Source organism: Camelus ferus, chromosome 5 (assembly GCF_009834535.1).
Source record: "Camelus ferus isolate YT-003-E chromosome 5, BCGSAC_Cfer_1.0, whole genome shotgun sequence".
Taxonomy (NCBI): domain Eukaryota; kingdom Metazoa; phylum Chordata; class Mammalia; order Artiodactyla; family Camelidae; genus Camelus; species Camelus ferus.
Genome location: NC_045700.1, coordinates 66,397,491 through 66,420,833, shown reverse-complemented (window position 1 = coordinate 66,420,833; position 23,343 = coordinate 66,397,491). Strand labels below are relative to the sequence as shown.

General features: G+C 37.7%; 2 protein-coding genes across 2 annotated transcripts in view; one reads left to right on the top strand and one right to left on the bottom strand.

Annotated features, from left to right (window-relative positions):
• Window positions 1-265: 265 nt before the first annotated feature.
• Window positions 266-6,419, top strand: FAM237A (family with sequence similarity 237 member A). The gene is made up of 3 exons (XM_006182138.2): window positions 266-323; window positions 1,985-2,406; window positions 6,280-6,419. Exons 2-3 carry the CDS (start codon window positions 1,995-1,997, stop codon window positions 6,417-6,419), a joined length of 552 nt encoding a protein of 183 aa, XP_006182200.1. The 5' UTR covers window positions 266-323; window positions 1,985-1,994.
• Window positions 6,420-9,339: 2,920 nt separating this feature from the next.
• DYTN (dystrotelin) overlaps window positions 9,340-23,343 on the bottom strand; it is a 44,595-nt gene continuing 30,591 nt past the window's right edge. The window contains 3 exon segments of the mRNA XM_006182137.2: window positions 9,340-9,477; window positions 15,478-15,997; window positions 18,526-18,685. Of these exon segments, the coding sequence (XP_006182199.2) occupies window positions 9,374-9,477; window positions 15,478-15,997; window positions 18,526-18,685 (784 nt within the window). The 3' untranslated portion in view covers window positions 9,340-9,373.

The window sequence follows — 23,343 nt, the reverse complement described above, 5'->3', positions numbered from 1 at the left end:
CCAAACCGTACGGGGGCTCAGTTCCGCTGGTGGAGGGTGGGTGTGGGTCAGGGTCAGTGAGGAGTGTGGCTAAGCCTGCATGTTTCCCGAAGCGAATCTTCAGGGGAGGGAGGAAAGGGGAGTCTGCGGGAGATGGACTTGGGGGCGAGGTGGCGGCAGTTTTCCGGCGTTTGACGTAGACTCGAAGAGGCGCCGAGCACTCCCACTGCTTAAGAGGCATCGTAGCCTTCAGGACGCTGAAGCTGGGGGCCGTCACTCGTTCAGGGAACTGCCTGAGCATTTTCTCTCCACTCACTCCAGGGAATACAGAGAAGGCTGCGCAGGTAAGTGCAGAGGGGTGCCCTTCTGCCACCTGGGAGTAAAGCCGCGGGGTAAGAAGGCTAGTGGAACACAGAGGGTCTCAGTCAGGCAGCTCCGCCCTGAGGAGGTGAGGCTGTGGAACCAGGTACAGGGTCGAGACGTGGGAGCACTTCGCGGGGCTTATAGCGGGACACAAGCAGCACCCCAAGGCTGAGGAACTTCCAGGCTCGGGGAAGACTCTCCGAAGGGAAGGAAACCTGACGGAGCCAATGTGAGCACTGTGGCGCGAGCAGAGAGTCCCGCACACGCCAACTTCAGTACCCTGGGCAGTGTCCCGCCCTCGGGCTTCTAATAAACTTACCACAGACAGCTTTGACTTGTCCCCGAAGGAAAACAACTTTTGAGGCTCCCCGACTTTGATATTTTAGTTCAGAAGAGGACTTACTGAATTTGATTTTGTTCAGGTAGAGCTCCTGTGTAAATAATCTGAAATATAAAGGAAACATTTTTAATAATCTTGTATCTCAACATGCCTCTTTAGGAATGTGCCTGTTCAAAGACAGTTTCTGAAACAACGATTTAAGAGAGCCTCAATATGTTTTGCTACTGTACAGAAGAGAAAGATCCTATCTTACGGTGTTATCTTTAAATGTTCCAATATAGACATGTTCCCATGAGCTGTGACTTGCTTGCTTTCATGACACTAACATCTAAAAGGTTTGGAAATATAAAACTGAAAGTGAGCTGTATATGCTCTCCTGTTTTTTCTTTACACTAGGATTGTTTAAGCATGATACACTTTTTGCATAGTCTGTGAAGAACTGGATAAGCTTTTTTTCCGGGAAAAAAAGAATTTAAGTTATTATTTTTAAGGACTGATTTCTTATCGGACTTGTCTGAAGTGTAACATAATAATTTCAAAGTGGAGTATAAATGCCTTGGTTTTATTGCAGCAGGCTTTGAGAGCCAGAAAAGTTGAATGAGAGGCAAATAATTTTTGTTAAAATTCTTGAGATTTATAACAAGAAGAGAAAAATGAAAAAAGATCATGTTATTGAAAGTTATGTCAGAATTGCAGAACATTTCAGGTGTTTATAAAATGCTTATTAATTCCACTCTAATGGGTTGATTATCCCTTGGTTCCCATATTTTTTTAGCACACTCTCTTGTGTTTATTTTTATTTATAACATTTTACCATTCTTTTGCCCCTTTTTTTTAATAATAAAAGAAACTCTAACAGGAAAATATGCTCAAATATGGTAAAGGGTAAAATATGTTCAAATTCTTAATTGCATAGGAGCCCTGGCTTAGGATAGCTGGGCTAAATTATGGTATTATAGAATAATAAAAGCCATGAAGCAAGATGGAAATTTTTCACTTAATATTCTTTTAAACTACATTTCTCTGTAATAGGGAAAGACAAGTTAAGTTATTTATCTTACAAAAGAACACATCTTAGGAATAATCATTTTTTAATCTAAATGTTTTTGTTTTAGACTACCTGGCTTAACAATGAGTCATTTTAGATAGACTAGAGCTGATGATGTGGGAAGTAGGATAAGACTTTTCCTAGAGATGATGACATGTTTCCTTTGCTGGCCCCAAGGTTTTTTAAGGCATAATTATTTTTCTTTTGAGTGGAGCACATGCAGGACTCATACGAGGTATTTCCATCTTGTGCAGTTTCAAGGCCATGGCTGATCCTGGGAACAGAGGAGGGATCTACCGCCCCTTGAGTTTCACCTCCTCCCTGCTCATTGTGGGAATGTGCTGTGTGTCTCCTTTCTTCTGTCATAGCCAGACAGATCTGCTGGCTCTTAACCAAGCTGATCCGCAGTGCTGGGAATCTTCTTCAGTGCTCCTCCTGGAAATGCGGAAGCCTCGAATTTCCAACACTGTTTCAGGTTTCTGGGATTTTATGATCTACCTGAAGTCGTCTGAGAACTTGAAGCATGGGGCATTGTTTTGGGATCTGGCCCAACTCTTCTGGGACATCTATGTGGACTGTGTCCTTTCCAGAAACCATGGCTTAGGAAGGAGGCAACTGGCTGGAGAGGAAGGGAAGATCTCAGCAGTGCATCCACAGCACACAGAGAAAAAGCAAGGTGGTCAATCCCAGATCCCATGTCTTTTGAAAGGGTCAATCAAATATGAATGTGCTGAATTGTGAGAAAGAGGGAAATGGGTTTAGGGGAACCTATTGTCACATATATTCTTCTCAGGGGTGAACCCAAAGAGCACACCAGGGATAGGAAGATAGATAGCGCTTCCTTTTGTATTTTGTATTAGCTGTTTTTTTTTTTTTAATCAACATATTGTCCTTATCTTCATACTTCACATGAATAGCAGCAATAAAGAGTCAGAAAGACAAGTAAGAAAAAGCATGATTCCTAAAATACAACAAAAAGATATAAAGGGATGCCCCAAAATTAATATTATTTTTTTCAATTATCCTGAAACCTGTGTTCACTTGCTATGGAATTGGGAAGATTTGAATATAAGTCTGGGGAACACTCACAACATACAAGCTCTTGCCCCTTTTAAACAGAAAAAAAAAAAAAAACCCCATAAACATGTACATAGAAGGACTCCTTGAGATGTACTTAGTTGATAATGTAAATGGTAGAAAAATCAGCTGGCTTGCAAATTCACCCTTCATTGCTTTTTGAACAAATCTCAAATAAATAATTAACTTCTAGCAAGCTGAGTAATTTTTAGAAATTTGGACCTTCTTACAAATTTAGAGATTTTCACTAAAGTAAATATTATATTCAAAAGCAATCTTCTCTGGGGCTAGAAGAAATACCCTTTGTAGAATTAGAATGAAGGTAAATCAGCCCCTGTGTGTAAGCTAAGAGATAAATGAGCCTTACTCATACTGTTTTTGCTCTTTTTTCGGTGTTGTTTCAGCCAATGAGCTTCCAGTGAGGGCTGTTTGGGTGGCAGTAACTATTAATGCACTAGTGGAAAACTGAGGCATACCCAATTTTTGCATTTGTACATTTTATTGTGATAACTGTTATATACTCCTGTAAAATATCTTTTAAAATAGCAATTAACAGTAATAGTTCTAGATCAATCTTTCCCCAAGATATTGTAGAGCTTTTTAACATCTAGTTTGTTTTAACCTCAATAACAAAAAATACATGATTAGCTGATCCATAAAGCCAAGTAACCCACTGCTACTAATTATAGATAAATTTATTATTTTGGCAAGTGTTATTGTCACTTAAACCAGTTTCCTTCTTTAGAGGAAATATTCTTTTAGCAGCTAAGCTACTAAAGCAGAAATAGAAAATGAATATCTTTAAATGTGGTTACCAAATTTTAAAAATATTTTGAACAGAGGCTGCCCAGACATTATCATCAGTAAGGACTGTATATTTTCTTCATCTGTACTTTAGGCTCTTTTTTTCCATTCTTATCCTATTTAGCTGTCATACTCAAATTACTACCAATATTTCTTGTTTTTGTATTTTGCATTCACTTTGAATTACTTTAAATATCTATAGAATAAATGAAAATAATAAGATTTCTGTTCAACCTGACATGAAAATAATTATCTATATATAGATCATAATTATGCATTATATAATATAATTATACATTATATTATATAACTATATGTTGTAATTAATTATATATATGTAAAATCTCAAAAACAGCTTTCAGTTTGCTTGCTTGCAACAAGGCTATCGTAATAGTCTGAGACTACATGTAATTTTTTGAGTGTACTTCAACATGGCATTTCTATCTTGTTTATAAATAAAAGTAGTAGATTTGTCTTCAGCTTTGAAAGCCAATTTCTTCATCTTGCTACAGAGTTGTGATTGACCCAGTTGGTCTGCAAAGTTTACCTGGAGTTGTTTTGCAAGCAGTAGGAGTAAACATTTCACTTTATTGAAGTTATTTTAATGTTTGACATAAACAATTGTTGCAGACCAGGAAATAAGACTTTCCGTTTGTATTGTATCATCACAGTCAAAGAGGATCTTGGGTCAAGAAGACACCATGTCTGAAAGTTAAATAGTTGCAGGAACATTGAGCTTTCATCTCAAGAGCTTGATTAAATCTCTAGTGGCTCACCTGGGCTCTGGATGTACCTGCACAGATTCTCCACTAATTTTTTTCTTTTGTCCGTAAGCAATTAACATGCTACTAGTTTGGGATAGGGGTGAGGGTGAAGAGTTGTTTGTTTCCATAGTTCTCAGGGAAGTCACATCATCAGAGCAGAAGGGAAGAACTAAAATAAGTGTCTACATAATACCCCAAAAGGTTCTTGCTATTTTGATGTCTTCAAGCTAAATTGTTTAAATACACTTGAGAAATGTTGTTATGAATCATGCCTTATAAAAACACAAAATTCCTATATAACTTTGTACGTTAATATTTTTGTTAACATTGAGTCAACAAGTATGAAAACAAGAGATATCAAATAGCTATGTAACCTTGGGCAAGTTAATTCACTTATTTATTTCTCAGAGTCTTCATCTGAAGAAGAGGAGTGTGAAAAGAATTGGATGGTCCATAAAGTCTGTTTGGGTCCTGCATGCTGATATTCTGTGATTCTATAAAAATAACGTATGAAGGGCATGCATTTAACTATAGAAAGAATCTGGAAGAACTTTACTCTAAGGACAGTTTATTGTGCTGAGTGATGACCTAGACATTATGGCTGCTTATAACAATGATAAGCAGAAACAGAGGAGGTCCAGAAATGAGAATTCCAAAAAATTTGAGGGCCAGAGATATCATCACTGAAGAAAAGATTCAAGAAATCATTGCTATTTTACCTGGAAAGATATGAGCTAATAACTGAATGCTGAAATATTTGGGCGATTGTAGAGGGTTTAGTCAGGGTTGACTAGTAAATTATGATGGGCTGCAAGAAGGCAGAGTGAAAGTGAGAGAGAGAGAGAGAGAGAGAGAGAGAGAGAGAGAGAGAGAGAGAGAGAGAAATTGATTTAGGAAAAGAGTAGGCTGATAACATCTCCCAAATAGAAAATAACGGAGTTGAGGTTAACTCTTGGGCTAGTAAAGGCTTCAAAACAAATGAAGGGATTTTGAAGTATATCCTTGTTTATATCAAAAATGATGGTCTCTTCCTTCAACAAATCTTGCTCTGCCCCTGAGAAGAACAGAAAAACTTGCCTGCTGGAGCCTGACAGTTTGTATTGTCTAGAAAAATTGTGAGTCTTTGCTTTCCTCCGTGACATGAAAATTAAAATTTAGGTTTATAATTTGATGATGTTTGCAGTCAGTGTCTAATTAGCTGGCAAGAGTCCATAGTGCTTATTTTTTTAAAACCCTGAGCAGAAGGGAAAACAATGCTTCAGAAATATAACTAGATTCACCAATGTTTGATTTTCTACTTCACTCACGCTGAAAAATTTCCTAAGCAACATATTCAGAAATTACTTATTTAGAGATCTATTCTAAGGAATCATTCAGAGATGTAGTCAATGATACAGTAGAAGGCTCTCTGCAATACTATTTATAGCAACAGAAAATTTGGAAATAACCTAAATGTTCCATAACAGGGTAATGGTAATGGTAATAGTAATGGTAAATGGTAAACTAAATTATGGTATGAAATGTGTATGCATAAAACTATGGTTATCTCTGGAAGATTATATTATGGGTGGTTTAAACTTTTTTCTTTATATATTTATATTAAAATTATACAATGACAATTTTCACTTTTTTAATTAGAAGAATATACCTTAATACATACTAATTAACAAGGAAGTGTATTAATTATAAGTTACTTAATTTATATTATGTAACTAAAGTTCAGTAAGCTACAAAACTTTGCATAAGTATAAATTTATCATACACTTCTGCAATACATTTATACAGAATCTTGATAGTCGAGTGCAGAAACAGCAAACTTTTTTTTAAAAACCAAGTTATTGACATTTAATTAACCTGAAAATAATTTAGTGACCTAATAATTAGTTCCTTTTCTCTACTTCCAGGTGCATATTCTGAGCAACCAAGGATCCCTTCCCTAAAGAAGAAGGAGTTGATTGAAGACTTGATAAGCATGCACATACGCAGGAATGGGTCTAAGTTCACTGGGAAAGTGACCACTGGCCTGGAAATTAAGAGAAAATAAACCTCAGAGCTAACTCACATCTTGGAATTTAAAGAAATATATATATATTTTTTCCTTGACTATTGATCATTTATTTACTTGAAATGGTGGGAGTGTCCAGAGATAGATATTAAGCCACATTCTCTCCAAGCACTTAGTTTCATCTTTTTGGCTGCTAGCATGTTCCTTCAAATGATAACATTACCGCCAGATCATCCCACTGCCTGAAAGAGTTAAAATAGCTTCCAAAGATGAGCAGGGGGTCGGCTACTCAGATCCTTTGTATTCATTTTGATCATTTGTTTTGAAATACTTGACATTGTTAATCAACTAGAGTGCCACGCATTTAACTTGAATACACTGCATGACTTCCAAGACATTAACCACTGGATTGCTTATGCACAGGCAAATGAGATGATATTTACTAATTACCAGTTACTGATGGTCTGCGATACCTGAATTTTGTTTGAAAGAATATTTTTGAATATTTTGAACTGAGTGAAGCAAACAAAACAAAACAAAACAAAACTGGTGAATAAAGCATTCTTCTAACAGAAACAAAATTAATAAAAGCTCTGGACCCCAAGTGATGTTATTGGATTCTTTTTATTTCCATATTTAATGTTACCACTAATGATCATCCAAACTCTAATAAAATAGCAGTAGGTATAAATGATTTCCAAATTAGCATATTTTCTATTGGAGTAAATATTAAAACTCTATAATTGATCACACTTTGCATTGAAAAGTAAACTAAAAGTAAAATAAACAGCATTATAAGAAAAGAACCTTTTCTTTTCCCTCAAAATGACCAGGCCTGAATGAGGTTCACCGCAAAGTCCAATTAGCAAATTTACTTGAGTTCCAGGCACAATGCTATTTTTATCTCTAATTACTCTCATCTCTCCAATCATTCCAACTGTTAAAACTGATGATTGACAACGAGTTTGAATTTTGGATATGTAAGCAATTCACTTTTCCCAGGTCCAAAGGAAGCCTCAGTAAATGTTTTCACTGAAGGTTTAGGGTCCTCCTTAAGCTAAAAATCTTATCCAAAGGGTTATTATTAGAAGACACAGCTGCATCTGAAGATGAGCCAAACCCTAACAATAGGGAGGCAAGTCTAGGGAAGGACCTGGGGAGGGGGCCCAGCCTCAGCTTTTACTCGGTTGGAAGAATGAGCACATTGAAAGCTGCCATTCTTCGGCTACCATTTCTGTATAGCTCATGGCTTCGCTTTTGTGCTACTTTCTGTAATGTCTTGCATTATATTCTTAAAAACCATCACATGAATGCATTACCTCTTTTAAATTGTTGAAAAGATGAACTCTTGCAATGCTTGCAGAAGAGCCTGCCCTTTGCTCCTCTCCCACCTTGGTGCTACACAACAGGGGCTGCCAATTTTTCTGTAGAGGGTCAGATAGTAAATATTATATGCTTTTTCAGCCACCCAGTCTCTGGCACAGCTAATCGACTCTGCCTTTGTAGAATGAAAGCATCCATGGACAACATGTAAATAAATAAGCATAGTGGTGTTCCAACAAAGCTTTGCCCCTGGACACCATACCATTTTCAAGTGTTACAAAAATGATTCTTCACTTGTTTTTTCAATTATTTAAAAAAAAATGCAATAACCACTCTTAGCTCAGAGACTGCACAAAGAAGGCAGTGAGCAGGATTTCGCCTGTGGGCTGTAGCCTGCTGAACAGTGCTCTGGGGCATCTTATCAAACTTGAAGTAAGAAAGAGAGTGACTATGCTGAGCAATAAAGCCAAAGGAAAAAAATTTGTAATGGACTGAAAAGCAAACTCAAACATATTAGGCTGAGACTGAACAAAAATGACCTAGTCCCAGTCCTTCCCAGTTGGATATTATTTCACTCTGGAAACAGTACTAGAAATTATGGATCATATAAATAAGAGTCCACAGCCTCTCTGAACGGAACATGGACTGCACATCAAGTTACAGCTAAAACAGTGGAACTATAGCAATACCTAATGAGAGACGGTACAAAGCAGTGGTTAGAGTACAATTCAGGAGCTGGGTTTGAATCTCAACTTCAAGTAATGACTGAATAACTTCAGACAAGTTACTGACCCTCTATGAGCCTCAGTTTTCTCACAAAATGAGATATCTCCTTACCAGGTTTGTTGTGAGGTTTAAATGGTTAGTACATACACGGTGCTTAGAAACTAAGTGCTCTCACAGTCAAAAAAAATGTTAGCTGTTACTTTGGACATTATAAATTAAGCATCTATACTCTAATCATACACACAGAGGAAGGAGGTACACAGGTACTTTGGCCAAACTCATTGCATGTGGGGTTTTAGTGAGAAACATACATGTTTTAAAAATAAATTTATTTTGAGATTATTATTGATTCATATGCAGTAGTAAAAAATAATACAGAGATATCCTGTATACACTCATCCAGTTTCTCTCCATGGTAACATTTTCTATAGCTATAGTGCAATAACACAAGCAGGAGATTGACATGGTACAATCCACAGAGTTCATTCAGATCTCACCAGTTCTGCATGCACTCAAATGTGAGTTGTGAGTGCGCGCGTGTGCGTGTACTACTTTGCCAAACCTCTTCTCCAGCAGGAGCATCTAGATAGAAAATCAGGTCACCAATCAGTAATTTAGATGTTGAAAAAGACAGTTGCACGAATTCCTGTAGATTACACACTGGAATATTCCCGACTAACATATTCAAAAAATGGGCCTCTATTGGAAACTCAGCACATCTGGATTTGACTTGACCTCTTCTTTCCATTTCTTTCTACCGCTCCTCGTTCCCAAGGCTTTGCTATAAAGAACTAAGACACACTGAGTACAGAGATTAAAAAATACAATTTTCTTCATGCTTCACACCAGACAGAGAGAAAGATAGAAGGCTTAATTCTTTTCAAACCGATTTTGAAAATGTATTTGGTCATCACCCCAAGGGGCCTTTGATCCTGGACTCCTTTTCACTTCAAGTTAGGCAAGGTGATCTGATCAATCAGGGCAGAGAAGGCCCTGCACACTCGCTCAGCTCCACAATACAGGTCTGTGTGTGCTGAAGACTCAGGGCCTGAAATCAACAAATGGGAAAGTCCTTCAGAGAAAGCACCTGTAGGTTCTCAAGACGATCTTGATAAAGCTGTAGCACAGAGGAGAAATAAAATTCCTCTCCCCTCAGTTTCTGATGGAAATGCCCTCTCTCTAAGCTAGCTAGAGTATGATATGGGTATTATTTACCATGATCGATCACTAATCCAACCACGTTTTGAGTTCTTAAAGAGCACTTTCCCAAGACTTTGGGCACAAATCTAAGTAAGCCAGAAAGCCCACTCTAGGGCAGTGGTTTTCAAACTCTGGTGTATGTTAGAATCACCCAGAGAATGTTAAAATCGATTGCTAGGTCCTACTTTCAGAGTTCTGTGATTCAGTATACATGATGGTTAATTTTACATGTCAATTTGATCAAACATTATTCTGGGCATGTCTGTGAAGGTGTTTCTGGAGGAGGTCGACATTTGAATTAGTGGACTGAGTAAAGCAGATAGCTCTCCCTCATGTGATGGACCTCATTCGATCAACTGAAGGTCGGAATAGAAAAAAAAAATCTGCGTAAGAGAATTCCTTCTGCCTGACTGCCTTCTAGCTGGGACATGAGTATTCTTTTGACTTTGGACTCAAAACTAAGCATCATCTCTTCCTAAGGCTTAAGCCTGCCTGCTGCTTTTTGCATTGGAACCAACTCTTCTTGGTCTCTGGCTTGCCGACTATGAGCTTTGCACTTGTCAGCCTCCATAATCATGGGAGCTAATTCCTCAAAATAAAACTCATTTGATACCTATATATAAATCCTATTTGTTCTGTTTCTCTGGAGAACTCTGACTACTACAGTATATCAGGGATGGGGCCCCAGTAATAAGTTCCCAGGTGATACTGAAACTTGCTGGTCCAGGGACGATGCTTTGAGACATCTACTCTATAGTTACTGATTAATGGTTTGAGTGGTCCCTTATGATCTGCTGTAATAGGAATTGTGCTGTAGAAAGAGCTACATTTTGGCAGTTCTCAACCAAAAGTTTGATATATATAATTTTTAAGCAAAGAGTTCCATTTCTAAGAATTGATCCTACAGGCACATTTACCTATGAGTACACTGATACATGCTATAAGGATACTCACCAAAACATTCTTGTGATAACAATAAAAAAATTGGGAGCAACTTAATTACACAGCAATAAATAAATAATGGTAGGTTTATACCCTGGGATATTATGCAGCATTTAAAAAATGACACTGCTCAGCATCTAGCATCTTAGCATTTGGCCAAGTGACAAAAGCAAAAATAAGTACCATCTAATGCATGTTGAGAAAGTAAAGACACATATATGCGAAGAAAAAGGTCTGAAGAAAAATCCATTAAACTCCAGCAGTGTTTACCTCAGAGAAACAGGTGGCAGGGAGTGAAGGACATGATGATGAATTCATTTATGAAAAATCTGTGCGCTTAGGCATTTTAATTTTACAATGAGCATGTGGTGTAATATTGTTGGTGTAATTAATAAGAAATAAGATCACAGGAAATAAAAACATGGAGAGGTTTATTTTGTTAGTTATACACGTTAGTGCCACGATTTATGGAGGCTCCATCTGTGCTGTTTTCTGTCAAACATGAGAGGAGAGGGCTCATGCCTTTTTTACTGCCTATTCCTTAACACTGTTCCAGAACTACAAGGACCTTGAATAAATTAATATTTTATTGCCTGAATAAAAAACCTTGTCCAGAGGCAAACTTATTTTAGGATATTGTGTTTCTCAGCCAACAGTTATCAGAACTTTAAATACAACAATAAGGAAATAGAGAAGCAATAATTCATTTCATACATAGGGTTTTTTCTTGTTTGGTTGTTTTATTTTGAAGCTTCAGTCCTCTGAAATGTTAAAAACAGCCAAAGATATGTACCTAGCATCAAGCACGTTGCATGGCATGAACTTGGAATTCCATACATATAGGGGCTGAATTAGTACAGAATACAGGTGGAGGCCTAATGAGATGGAAATACTTGTGAAGTCAACAGTCCAGAGGAAATCACAATGGGAAAATAATTCACTTGAATGTAATTAACAATCTACCTGGTCTCTGAACGAATTAGGGATGTGAGAGAAGGCTATCAGAATGATGGGTGTAGAGGTTTAAAAGTATTAGATTATCTAGCCTATAAGTACTCCCCTTTGGCAATTAAAATACTGAGCCCATGTCTTCCTTATAACAAGAATTAATTAAGCAAACCAATATGTATTGAATAGCTACTCTGGACAAGACCACTCCCTTGGGTTCCAGATTGTACATGTTGATTTCCACTCTGATATTTCCATCTGGATGTCTTCAAGGAATTCACACTTAATCTGTTCAAAACAAAGCTCCTGATTTGCTGACTTCCATCTCAGCTTTCCCAGTTTTCCTCAATGCAATAAGTGTATCACCATCCACCCAGTCCAAGTCGCCGTCACTTGCCTAGACTGTAACAGGCTTTTACCCAGGCTCTTTGCTCACTCCCTTGCCAACCCACTTTCTACAACAATGCTAGAGTGTTTTAAAAACATAAATCTACCCCTTTCAAAATGAGTGCCAGCACTCAGCACAGCACTTGGCACATAGTTAAAGTTTGATGACTATTTGTTGAATGAATAAATGAAGGAAGAAAGAATGAGTGAATGAATGATGAACCAACTAGATTTTTATTTTTAACCTTCATGGAGCTTAAAGTTGGAACTCTGTGTATCTTTTCACATCAAGAAAATTTACTTCCACTTTCATATATATATATATGTATATATATACACACACACCTGTCATATATGTATACATATGACAGAGACAGAAAGATTCATCAAGATTTTCATACATAACCCTAGGATTCCCAGGCAGCATTTGAGAAGACTACCTTCTAAATAAGTGCTGAACTTCTCTTTCCTGAGGTTACAAAAGCAGTGCTCTTTCTTTTTCTATAATTTGCTGACATTCAAGCTGCATTTTCTGATTATTTAAAAGAATTGTTTGGAATTTAAAGTGGTTTGGGGAACCCCCCCATATTACACACTGTCTCTTTTCCATTAAGCTCTCTGGGTCTCCTGAAGTCCTGTTATCCTAGATCTTGATGCTGAATGATTATACTCAGTTTATGCCAATGACTGCCCCCAAACTGATCTACAGGCTTGCTGTTTTCATCTTATTAAGCCTTAAGTCATATAAAGTTCAATCTTAATTTCTAAAATGTGTTGACTTCCTAGCAAAGCTCTAACTCAAATGGCTAGTCAGCTACTAGGATAATCACAGCACTGGGTGAGTCTGTTGACACTGAGTAAATCTTGGTATGTTACAAACAATAGATCTTTCTAACTTTGCCAACAATTCTCAAATTAAAAAAATAAAAAACTGGGACAGAAAAATGATCAGAAACTTCCTGCTGTTAAATGATGCATCTGTGACAGAGAGAGAAATAAAACAAAAATGGCCAATACCTTCATTTAGTTTGTTTGCCTTTCCACTTTTCCATCTGTGTGGTTGTCGCATTTCTGTCTCTGATTACGTCTGGTGTAATTTTGGTAGGCATGCATAGATTGTGGGGGGTATTTTTATAGTCCATATCACCAATGGCTAAGTACAGTTTTCAAACAGGATCATATTCAATACTAGATTGAGTAAGGATACGAACTTAACAAGAAATATTTGAGTAGAGTGACAGTGTTTAATAAATGTAAACAGTAGCCAGGAAGATTAGCACAGATCCCATGCTTAAAATTTCCAAAAAAATAAAACTGATATAAGAGAACTAAGACTATAAATTAAAATTTTGTCTATCAGTATTTGCTGAATCATCACAAAGTATACAATACTACGTAATAACAAAAAGGAAAATGTGCATTTCCCTGCTGATATCATAAACACTTTTGCATAATAATGCATACTTCCTGCATCTCAATGGTTCTTTTTAAATTGTAAATGAAAGCAGAGGTAAACTGTTTGAGACATATTTTTTATATTATCTACAAGATTGGATAATGCTAATTGCATCTTTATACATCATTGCATTATCTGAATTTAAAAATAAACTTATATCACTCAAAAAAAAAAAAACTTTACCTTTTCATGATTTCCCTTTTAGTGACATAATGATGTGTGTGTGTGTGTGTGTGTGTGTGTGTGTGTGTGTGTGTGTGTTTGTGTGTCTGTATCTCGATAAAGTTATTTAAAATATGCATGGACCTTTGAGGTATCAAAATGCACACAGTGTTTGGGATATTGTCTCCCAAATATGTGTAGTAGACCTAGTTTACTAAGAATCTGAAATGTACACTATAGCCTACTACATTTGTGAAGGCTGACTCAATACGATATTTTAAAAACCCACAGCTTTCATAAACTCAGTTGGAGAAACAGAAAAAACATTAAAACAAGATGAAGAGGTCAAATCCTAAGAGTCTGTAGAATAGAAGCTAAATTTTTATGTGAAATTTTCCTAAAAAGGTCAAGTGGATATTGACTTTGCTTTGAATGCTTATCATGACAGCAGTGACATTTAGATGGATATACGGTGGGTGGAGTCCTGTGTTGGCGTAAGAATCAGGTACAAGGAGTTCCCATCCAGTCTTTGTCTCAGGCAGTCTGATTCTTCTAGCGTCTTTGTGATCTTGTTTTCTTCAATATAAGGATTATAGCTCCAACTCTTTTCATAGTAAAGATTTTTAGAATCACCAAGTAATTACTTCATTGGCTTGGCTTTACCAAGTTCAATATATAACTAACATCATTATGCTCTCATTTTACAGCTCACTGACCATAATGGGCTGAATTGTGTCTCCCTCCCCCAATTTATATATGAAGTCCTACTCCCAGGGCCCCTGAATGGGACTATATTTGGGGATAGAGTCTTTCAGGAGTTAATTAAGTGGAGTGAAGTTATCTGGCTGTGTCCTAATCCAGTACAACTAGTATCCTTATGAGAAGAGGAGATTTGGGCAGGGCCATGTACAGAGGGAGGCTGGTGTGAGAACACAAGGAGAAGACAGCCATCGACGAGCCAAGGGGAGAGGCCTCAGAAGACATCAATGCTGCTGACTCCTTGATCTCAGACTTCTGGCCTCCAGGAGTGTAAGAAAAAAATTTTTTTAAATTGTTTAACTATCCAATCTGTGATACTTTGTAATGGCTGCCCTAGGAAACTAATACACCAACTCAGAAATATTTGGGGAAGTCCTCCTCTGATGCAGAAACACATGAGAATGTTATTCTTTGTCTTATCAAGTCTCTAGATGATCACATCAACATAAAGGATCTTAGAAAAATAGATCTTAGGCTTTCTTAAAAAATGGATACAAATATAGATAGAGCTATGTTAACATCACAAAACACTCTACCCATAAATAAGACAATGTCACTGCAAAACAGAAGAAATTCCTATAGTAAAGAAATATTAAGTGAAAAAGAATATGAAAATGAATACATGTATGTCTATGCATGAATGGGACATTGTGCTGTACACCAGAAACTGACACATTGTAACTGACTGTACTTCAATAAAAAAATTATTTATAATTAGAAAAAAAGAAATATTAAAAATACAGCCTTTAGATTTAGCAATGAGTCATGGCTCATGAAAGTGATGATGCTGGTTCTACTTATAATATAGAAATCTTAATTATCCTCCAGAAAGAGTGTCATTCTTACTCCCATTTTTATATGATAACATCAAGTTTCCTAGTTCTATGTGTTTTCATACTATTGCAACAGCAATTGCAAGAACAAAACAGTAGGCATTTATTGAATTCTTGGTATGTGCCAGGTGCTATACTAAAATCTCATCTGGTTTGTCACCTTTAATGCTCACAATAACCCTATCAATTAGGCAATACCAAAAATCAATTTCACAGCGGCTACTCATGTCCAAAAGACTCACAACTTTGTTACTCACTAGATTGTATTGCAGCTATTGGGCTAATGTTACAGAATTAAGTGTTTAATAAGCAGCCTGAATCCCTGGCGATCAATATCCTCTAGGCATTGTGAAAACCTTACCTGAAGGCATTTCTAGAGTGAAGGCATCCATGAGTTTTGACAACAATTCTTGCAGTTCCTCTTCCTCTACCTGATCCTTTGCCTTCTGGATACTGACTGTCTGTTTCCTTCCTGCAGGTGCCAGAACAGGACTGTTCATTTCAGTAGGGGCAGTTTGGGGGGTGTCCTGCAGCAGTCTCTCCTGGGAACTGGGTAAGAAACTAAAGAGTTCCTTCATGGTCTTTTGTGCTTGGCTTTGTGCCCTGGTGCTCTGCTGTTGACCTGTTGACCTTGGCTGCAAAACGACCTCTGGTGATTCTGAATTTGATAGAGCATCTCCTGCACGTGCTTGACTTTGGTGACTTCTGTCAATTGCCAAGGCCTTAGGAAGAGCTTCCTGCTCTGGATCCCCCTCAGTGGCATCCTTGGTCTGGGAAGAATCTCCTCCCTTCCAAAACCTTTTTTCACCTTTTCCACAGTCACCCTTGGCCGCCATATTTTGACAGGAAAAAGATGAAGGTTGGAGGGGCTGCAACATTGCCTGCATAAAGAAAATTTTATTTATGAAGAAATGAACATTTATCTTACTTTCTCATTATGCATTAAATTTTTAATATTCCAACAGGAAATATTAATGCAAGATTTTTTTGTCTCTAAATAATTACTATTAATTTTATTTTATACTGTTAATTTAATGTTGACTTAAAACTGCCTGCAAAAGCTAGAAAAGCTCAGATTCTAAAATATCATGGCAAATAATGATAAGGAATTTAGGAAAACTCTTGTTTCCAAAAGCTCAAGTTCTAAAAATATCATAAGGAATATCTAAAAACACAAAGATACAGTGGACTGACAGACAAAAAGCATTACAACAAAACATGTTCATAATGATCTATCCAGGTACTATGCTGTGAAGGGTTTCATGGCAAGCCATAGGTATAAAATCTAGGGGGTGTGCTCCTTACAAAGCTCAGTTCTCAAAGTGCGGTCCACAGGCTCCTGGAGGTCCCTGAGACCCTTTCAGGGGTGCGTGAGGTCAAAATTATTTTCACAATAACACTTGTTACTGTGAAATAGCATCTGTTATTTGCCTTTTCATTGTGTTGACACTTGCACTGGTGGTGCAAAATCAGATAAGTAAAGCTGAAGTTGTTGGTGCTTTAGCACAAATCGAGGCAGCATCACCAAGCAGTGCTCGTAGTCATGGTATTCTTACCATCCTGCACTTGTAGTTAAAAATAAAAAGGCAATTCCACTCAAGAATATCTTTAATGCAGATGAATGGATAAAGAAGATATGGTATATGAACACACACACACACACAATGGAATACTACTCAGTCATAAAAAGAATGAAGTAATGCCATATGTAGCAATGCCATATGTAGGATGGACCTAGAGATTATCATACTAAGTGAAGTAAGTCAGACAAAGACAAGTATCATATATTACTTATATGTGGAATCTAAAAATATGGCACAAGTGAACTTATCTACAAAATAGGAACAGACTCACAGACATACTAAACAATCTTACAGTTACCCAAAGAGAAGGGGAGATGAATAAAATAAGGGCTTGGGATTAATAGATACACACTACTATATATAAAATAGATAAACAACAAGGATCTACTGTATAGCACAGGGAAATATATTTAATATTTTGTGATATCCTATCTGAAAAATAATACATATATATCTTATTTATATATATATATAAAATTGAATCACTTTGCTGTACACCTAAAATTAACACAATATTGTAAATCAACAATACTTCAATAAAAAAGAAGAAAAGGAAAAATGAATATCCTGGATGGTGTAGTAAAAATTCTTAGCTTTCTTACTAGCAACTCATGTCTTTTTAGTATTGTATGTGCTGAAATGAGAAGTATGCATAAAACACTTCTGATGTTTACTGAAATACTAAAGTTGCCTCTTGTGGGAAAGAATTTCAGACTTGGGTACTTGGCGAACATTTTCTCAAAAATGAATGAAGTGAGACTGTGACAGTAAGGAAAACAACTACACGTGTTGCCAATTTTAACAGTTGCGCCTCCAAGCAAAAATTAGAATTTTGGATAACTTGCATCCACTATCATGAGCTTGCTAGCTTTCCAATTCTTGAGGACTTTTCTGATAATATTAGTGGTAATATTAATGAATATGATTTTTTAAAATCTTGTATAATGAAATAGGTGAGATTAGGAAGTTTGGCATAACTTGGTGAACTTCCAAATGACCGATGTGTGATGGTACAAAATCACCTGGGTAAAGATTCATTTAAGAAGTGCAACTGAACACTGTGTTTTAATGAAACAGAGTGTGAAAGAGAGATGGTTTCAGATTCAATATCACAACTATCCTTTAAGAAATGATCATTTATCATGTGTTGGTGTAGCATCAAAGAAGAAGATCTCCAATTATTTGAAAAGTCTATTAAAATACTCCTCTCTTTTGCAACTGCAAATCTACGTGAGGCCAGATTTCTTGATATACTTCAGCTCAAACATCTTGCAACAGATTGAACGCCGAAGCAGTTAGAAAAATCCAGCTGTTTTTTATTAAGACAGACATTAAAGAGGTTTGTAGAAAATGTAAAACAATGCCATTTCTAATTTAAAAAAAGTATAGCTACTGTTTAAAATGTTACATATACAATGTGTTTATTATTTTCATTTTCAAATTAGTTAACAAATTTGTTTTAAAACCACTTATCAGTTTTAATTTTGATTAGGGTAAATAGCGATATATATAACTCACAAAATCTCCTTGGGATCCTCAAAAAATTTAAAGAATCTAAAAGGGATGTGCTGAAACTAAAAGTCAATCAATGCTGTAAAGAACCACTGTTGTTTCTAAATGGTACCAATACTGTTCTCGCCCAAAGGTGGAAGATACCATCTGGCTGATGAAAGGGGGAGTTGGTCAAGGTATGGAGAGCCAAGGGAAAGGGAAGAGGCTGATCAGAGTGAGATGCAAAGCCTCAGGCTGCAGCCGTCCCTCAGCCAGAGGATTCTAGGTCCGGCATCCAGATGGTGAAGATGGCCAGTGTCGCCCACACTATATACCTGTAGCTCCTGTCCCATTAGCTGGAGCTTGGTCCACAGACTGTCCTGGCTGGTTGTGAGTTCATGAATCTTTGTTTCCAATCTGCAACTTTTTTCCTCCTGGCAGGCGTATACGGCTTGCAGCTTGTCTTTGTACCGATTTAACTGCTTTTTAAGGAGCCTGGAAAGAGGACAGGTCTGAGTGGGTTGGAAGGGCAAGAGGCCAGCACAGCAAGATGCAAAATGTACTTCAGGTCCTCTCTGTAGAAGATGCCAGAGAAGCCTGTGCCTCGACTATTATCTCATAGTGATCAGTCCTGCTTTAAACTGCTTGTTCACCATGTGCAGCAGCCCTTTGTGTCTGTTATATACACAATTCCACCAAGAATTTCATTGGTTTTAGAGGTGTTTTCGAAAACTTACCATACATGTTACAAATTACTTTTGACAGCATACCTTCAGCAGCTCCTAAAGTCAAATACTACTTTGTTCATTGTCCTTTTGTCTAGAGACACTCCATCTAGAATAATAGCATAGATGTCGTGGCTAAATACCCGGCACCTGACCAAGGCCACAGGGAAGGAGCAACGATGCCGTTTGTGAATGGTGAGTCAATTTTGCCTTCTCTTCTTAAGTCAAACTGTTCATTGGTTTCAGAATGAACCAAGCAGTTTGGGTAATTTCTTTAAAAAAAAATATATAAGGTAGATCATGTTACTCCTCTGCTCCAATGGTTCCTCTCTTTATCCAGAATAAATCAAAGTCCTTACAGAGGTGGCCAAAGCTCGGCAAGATGGCCAAGCGTCCCCTTCCCTCTTTGACCTCCTCTCTGGTTTCTCCTGCTCACTCACTGCCCTTCAGCCACACAGAGCTCTTGGCAACTCTCTGAACACAGTTGGCACATTCTCCCCTCAGAGTCTGCCCTTTTGGTCCCCTCTGCCTGGAACCCTCCTTCCCCCAGGTTCTTGGCCAGCGCACTGCCGCATCCTTTAGTCTTTGCTCACCATCATACTCTCAGTGAGGCCCTCCCCGACTGGCTGACTTGAAGCTGCAAACCAGAGCCCCCCAACCTCGCAGCCGTACCCGCCCATCTCCTTCCTACTCTGCCCGTCTCCGTGGCTTTGTGCCATGTCTAATTGTTACAGAACGTCTTGAGATCTTAGATTTTGACTTAGTCTCAAGCCTTCAAACTTCTGGACAGTCACATTATATGACATCCTTCCTGTTTTACTTGCTTTTACTTACATCTTACTTACTCTATTACTTAATAATTGCTTGTTATCTCTTTATTCTGGCAACTTATTTTTTCCATTTGGCATCATGACAAATCCTCTGAAATTGTACACAGTATGTGTACAGTCAAAATTGGCTTTCTAATGTTAGCTCTCTTCGTTGTGTGGTAGTTTCACTGGTGCAGACATCTATCAAAAGTCACCAACTTATACATCTGAAATATATGCAGTTGACTCTGCAGGAATCATACCACAATGAAGGTGTTAAAAAATTGGCTTTCTAAAGTACAGTCTTATCCTTTGACCACTGCTGTTGTCATATTTGTGGAATTTGTAGACATTGGCTCCCTGGTAGGAAGTGCAACAACATTTCTCAATGTTAGAGCCTTTGAAAGTCCTGATCACCACAGATCTTGGGGAGGCCTTGGGATCTAGTTTGGGCTCACATCCAAAGCAGGCATCTCTAAAGGATGGCCCTCAAACTTCCAGACAGCCACACAGGTGAAACAGGAGTCTGATTCCAAAATTCTTGATCATAATTGGAGTTTCAAGTACATGTTTATGATGGACTTTTCAGGAAGGAAGGAGTCAGCCCAGGGATTTTATATAACAGACAGTAAAGAGACATTCTCCGAAGGCATCTCTAGACAGCATTCTCTGTCCTTAGAGTGTCGTGCTTGCTGAACTTACAGTTGACTAGACATCTCAGGTCTTCCCACACTATTTGCTGGAACCTGGGCCTATAATTATAGGATTTACATTTAATCTTTTACAATTTGATCTTTACTAATTGCCCCCATTCCAGATTATGATGTCTTAGTGAATCAAGATTGTCATTCACCTTATTGTCTGTGTCTTTTAGTATCATGTAACACATTTAACAACTATGCTCTCTACTGTTTTATCCAAATCATTGACAAAAATAATGGGGCAGACAGGAACAAGGATAAAGCCTTCACATAGATTTTACTCATTAATCAGGTTTACACTGGTATTCTGTGTGTTGACAACCAAATTTCAAGGAATAAAATCAGTCAATCAAAATCAAAACTTAATGTAATTATCCAGATGATTTTTGCTATGCTGAACTATTCAAGTGGAGTTAAAGCCTCCTTTTACCTTCATACTAGAATCATAGGATGTCTTCCAATTTTTTTTTTAAGAGCATGGTAAAAAATTTGTAGAAATTTTTCCTGTAAAAGCAAAGCAAAATGCTGTTGGTGCATATCTGCTGTCAGTATTTGTGCATAACACATGTGGTTCCTACCTTCGGTCCCGATGGAGAGCGTTAATGGATTCGTGAGTCCTCCACAGTGCATTCCTAATGCTGACTATGGTCTGGAGAAACAAGAAAGAGAGAAAATGCATTTTTGGTTTGAATTTAACCCATATGCCTAAAAATTCATCCTAAGAACATGATAACAACATATCTTTTAAAAATTCTTTTTCAAAAGTGACTAGTGTTTGGGTGTAAGTTCATACACAGTGATGCTGATGTTCATATGCTCAATGTGCAGTCACCGTCTCATTTTTACAAGACACTTTTCTTGAAAGAGATTTAAACATAAACAAGATTTTTAGGTTTTAAAAATAAGTCACAATAGTCTTTTGCCTGGGTTGGGCGGTTGCCCAGAACCTCTCTTTCCACAAAGGCATCTCCCGAAAACAGCTGAGTCACTTTCTTTCTTTGGGCTCAAGAAATCTTTCACTTCTACCTTTCACCTTCTACTGAAAATTTCTGATCTTTCCATGCTTCCTACGTGCACATCTACTTGGACTCATCCCTTCTTTTGCATTCACCGAGTCTCACTGACTTAATAATAATCAGCTCAGTTCTCATCTAGGATTTTCTCACCAAACTTGATCTCTCAAATTGCATTCTACTTTCCTGAACTGCAACCCAAGTGCAAATCCTGACCTGACCCAGCCTGGCCCAGGCTCCTGGGGCATCATGTACCAGCCCATGGCTCCCACATGTCTGGATGGGAGATTGGATTTCATTACTCTACATTCATAAGCAGCTGTGGCTCTGTTCTGTGGCCTTCTCTTCTCCCTACAAAAGATCGGAAGAGAAACTGGCCACCTTGGGAACATTCTTCCATAGAAATAACCTGAAAGAGGAAGAGGGTAGAGTGGAAAGGCAAAAGTGAGCTGTAGACTTGAAGTCACATTCTCCGGTTGGTGCATGCTCTCTGTGGTCTTTCTGAGGAACCGGTGCCTGTCCCTTCTTCATTCAAATATTCAGCATTTACATGCGTAGTGTAGTTCACTTTGAATCAGTGAACTTTCTATCATTAGTATCAGTGGTATCATTTGGTACCTATGATTCTGCAATAGAGAAGCATTTCAGGTTAGCACATATGGCCGTACCATCGTATATCCATAGAATAGATACCATGGCTTATTTAGTCATTTGCAATGGAAGAACATTAGGCTTTTTCCAACTTTTCAGAATTATAAGCAATGCTGCTGTGAAAAAGCTGTAATGCCTCTTTGTGCTTTTATGTGCAAGGTTCTCAGATTTTAAGTTTAATAAATACTGGTCATTTGCCCTCTTTGGACACATACACACATGCATGAATAGTTGAATATCTGTATGCATGGAGTAAGGTCTGCGAGGATACACGCCAAACAGATTACCTCTGGAAAACTAGGAACTGAATCTGGGCTGGGAATTTTGGCTGAAAAGGACCTTATCTTTTTCTGTAATATTTTCACTTTTTACAAAACAAACAGATTTATGTTTTATTTGTATAATTAAAATGTGTTTTAAAAAAGATCAAAGAAAAACATGTATTACATACAGAAGATAGGCGGAAGCAACTTTAAGAATGAGAAAGACATGAGAGGGAGTAAGAGGAAAGTGAAATACAGGAGGGAAACCAAAACAGCAAAACCTTTTTACCATTTCTTGCCTCAGAATAAATCAATGTTAGAGTGAAAAAGAAAAAAAAAGAGTCTGCCTTGTGAAAATGGCTTTTCTTCCTCTTTTACTTGAAGCAGGAAATGGAGCAGCTCTTTATCTGTCTCCACACGTGTGACTCCACTCTGCCGAGCACTCCAGCAAGAGGCGTTGTGGCTGTGCAGTGAGGGGTGTCTCTGAGTGGCACGCCTGCGTGAGCTGCTGATGCAAACGCACTGAGACCCGAAAAAACATCACCCAGAAGCAGTTGCACAGGCCTTATTACTGGGGGGGTCACAAGACTTACTCTCCACTCACACTTCTACCCATATAACTGCAGAATGGGAACTCTAATTTCTCTCTGATGATTGAAAAACATCACAGATGATCCTGTTCTGAAGACCTTCCTTAGGATCAGACTGTACTGATTACGATGATTGAGGGGACGCCTACAAGTGAGGTTACGCATGGGAGAGCAAATAAACAACTGATTGAAAACAGGATCAAGTAGCTGCAGAATGTACGCTTAAAAAGCAAGAAGCGTTTCTCAGCTGTTTGATGGAAATAAATTTCATTGAGGCTTTTTTGCTGTTTCCTCCCTCTGATTTTTCTTTCACTTTCGTCTCTCATCTCTTCCCTTCTAAAATTCCTGAACATTTTCTTTATGTATGGATGAACTAATTTCCCCCTTTTCCCTACTTTTTA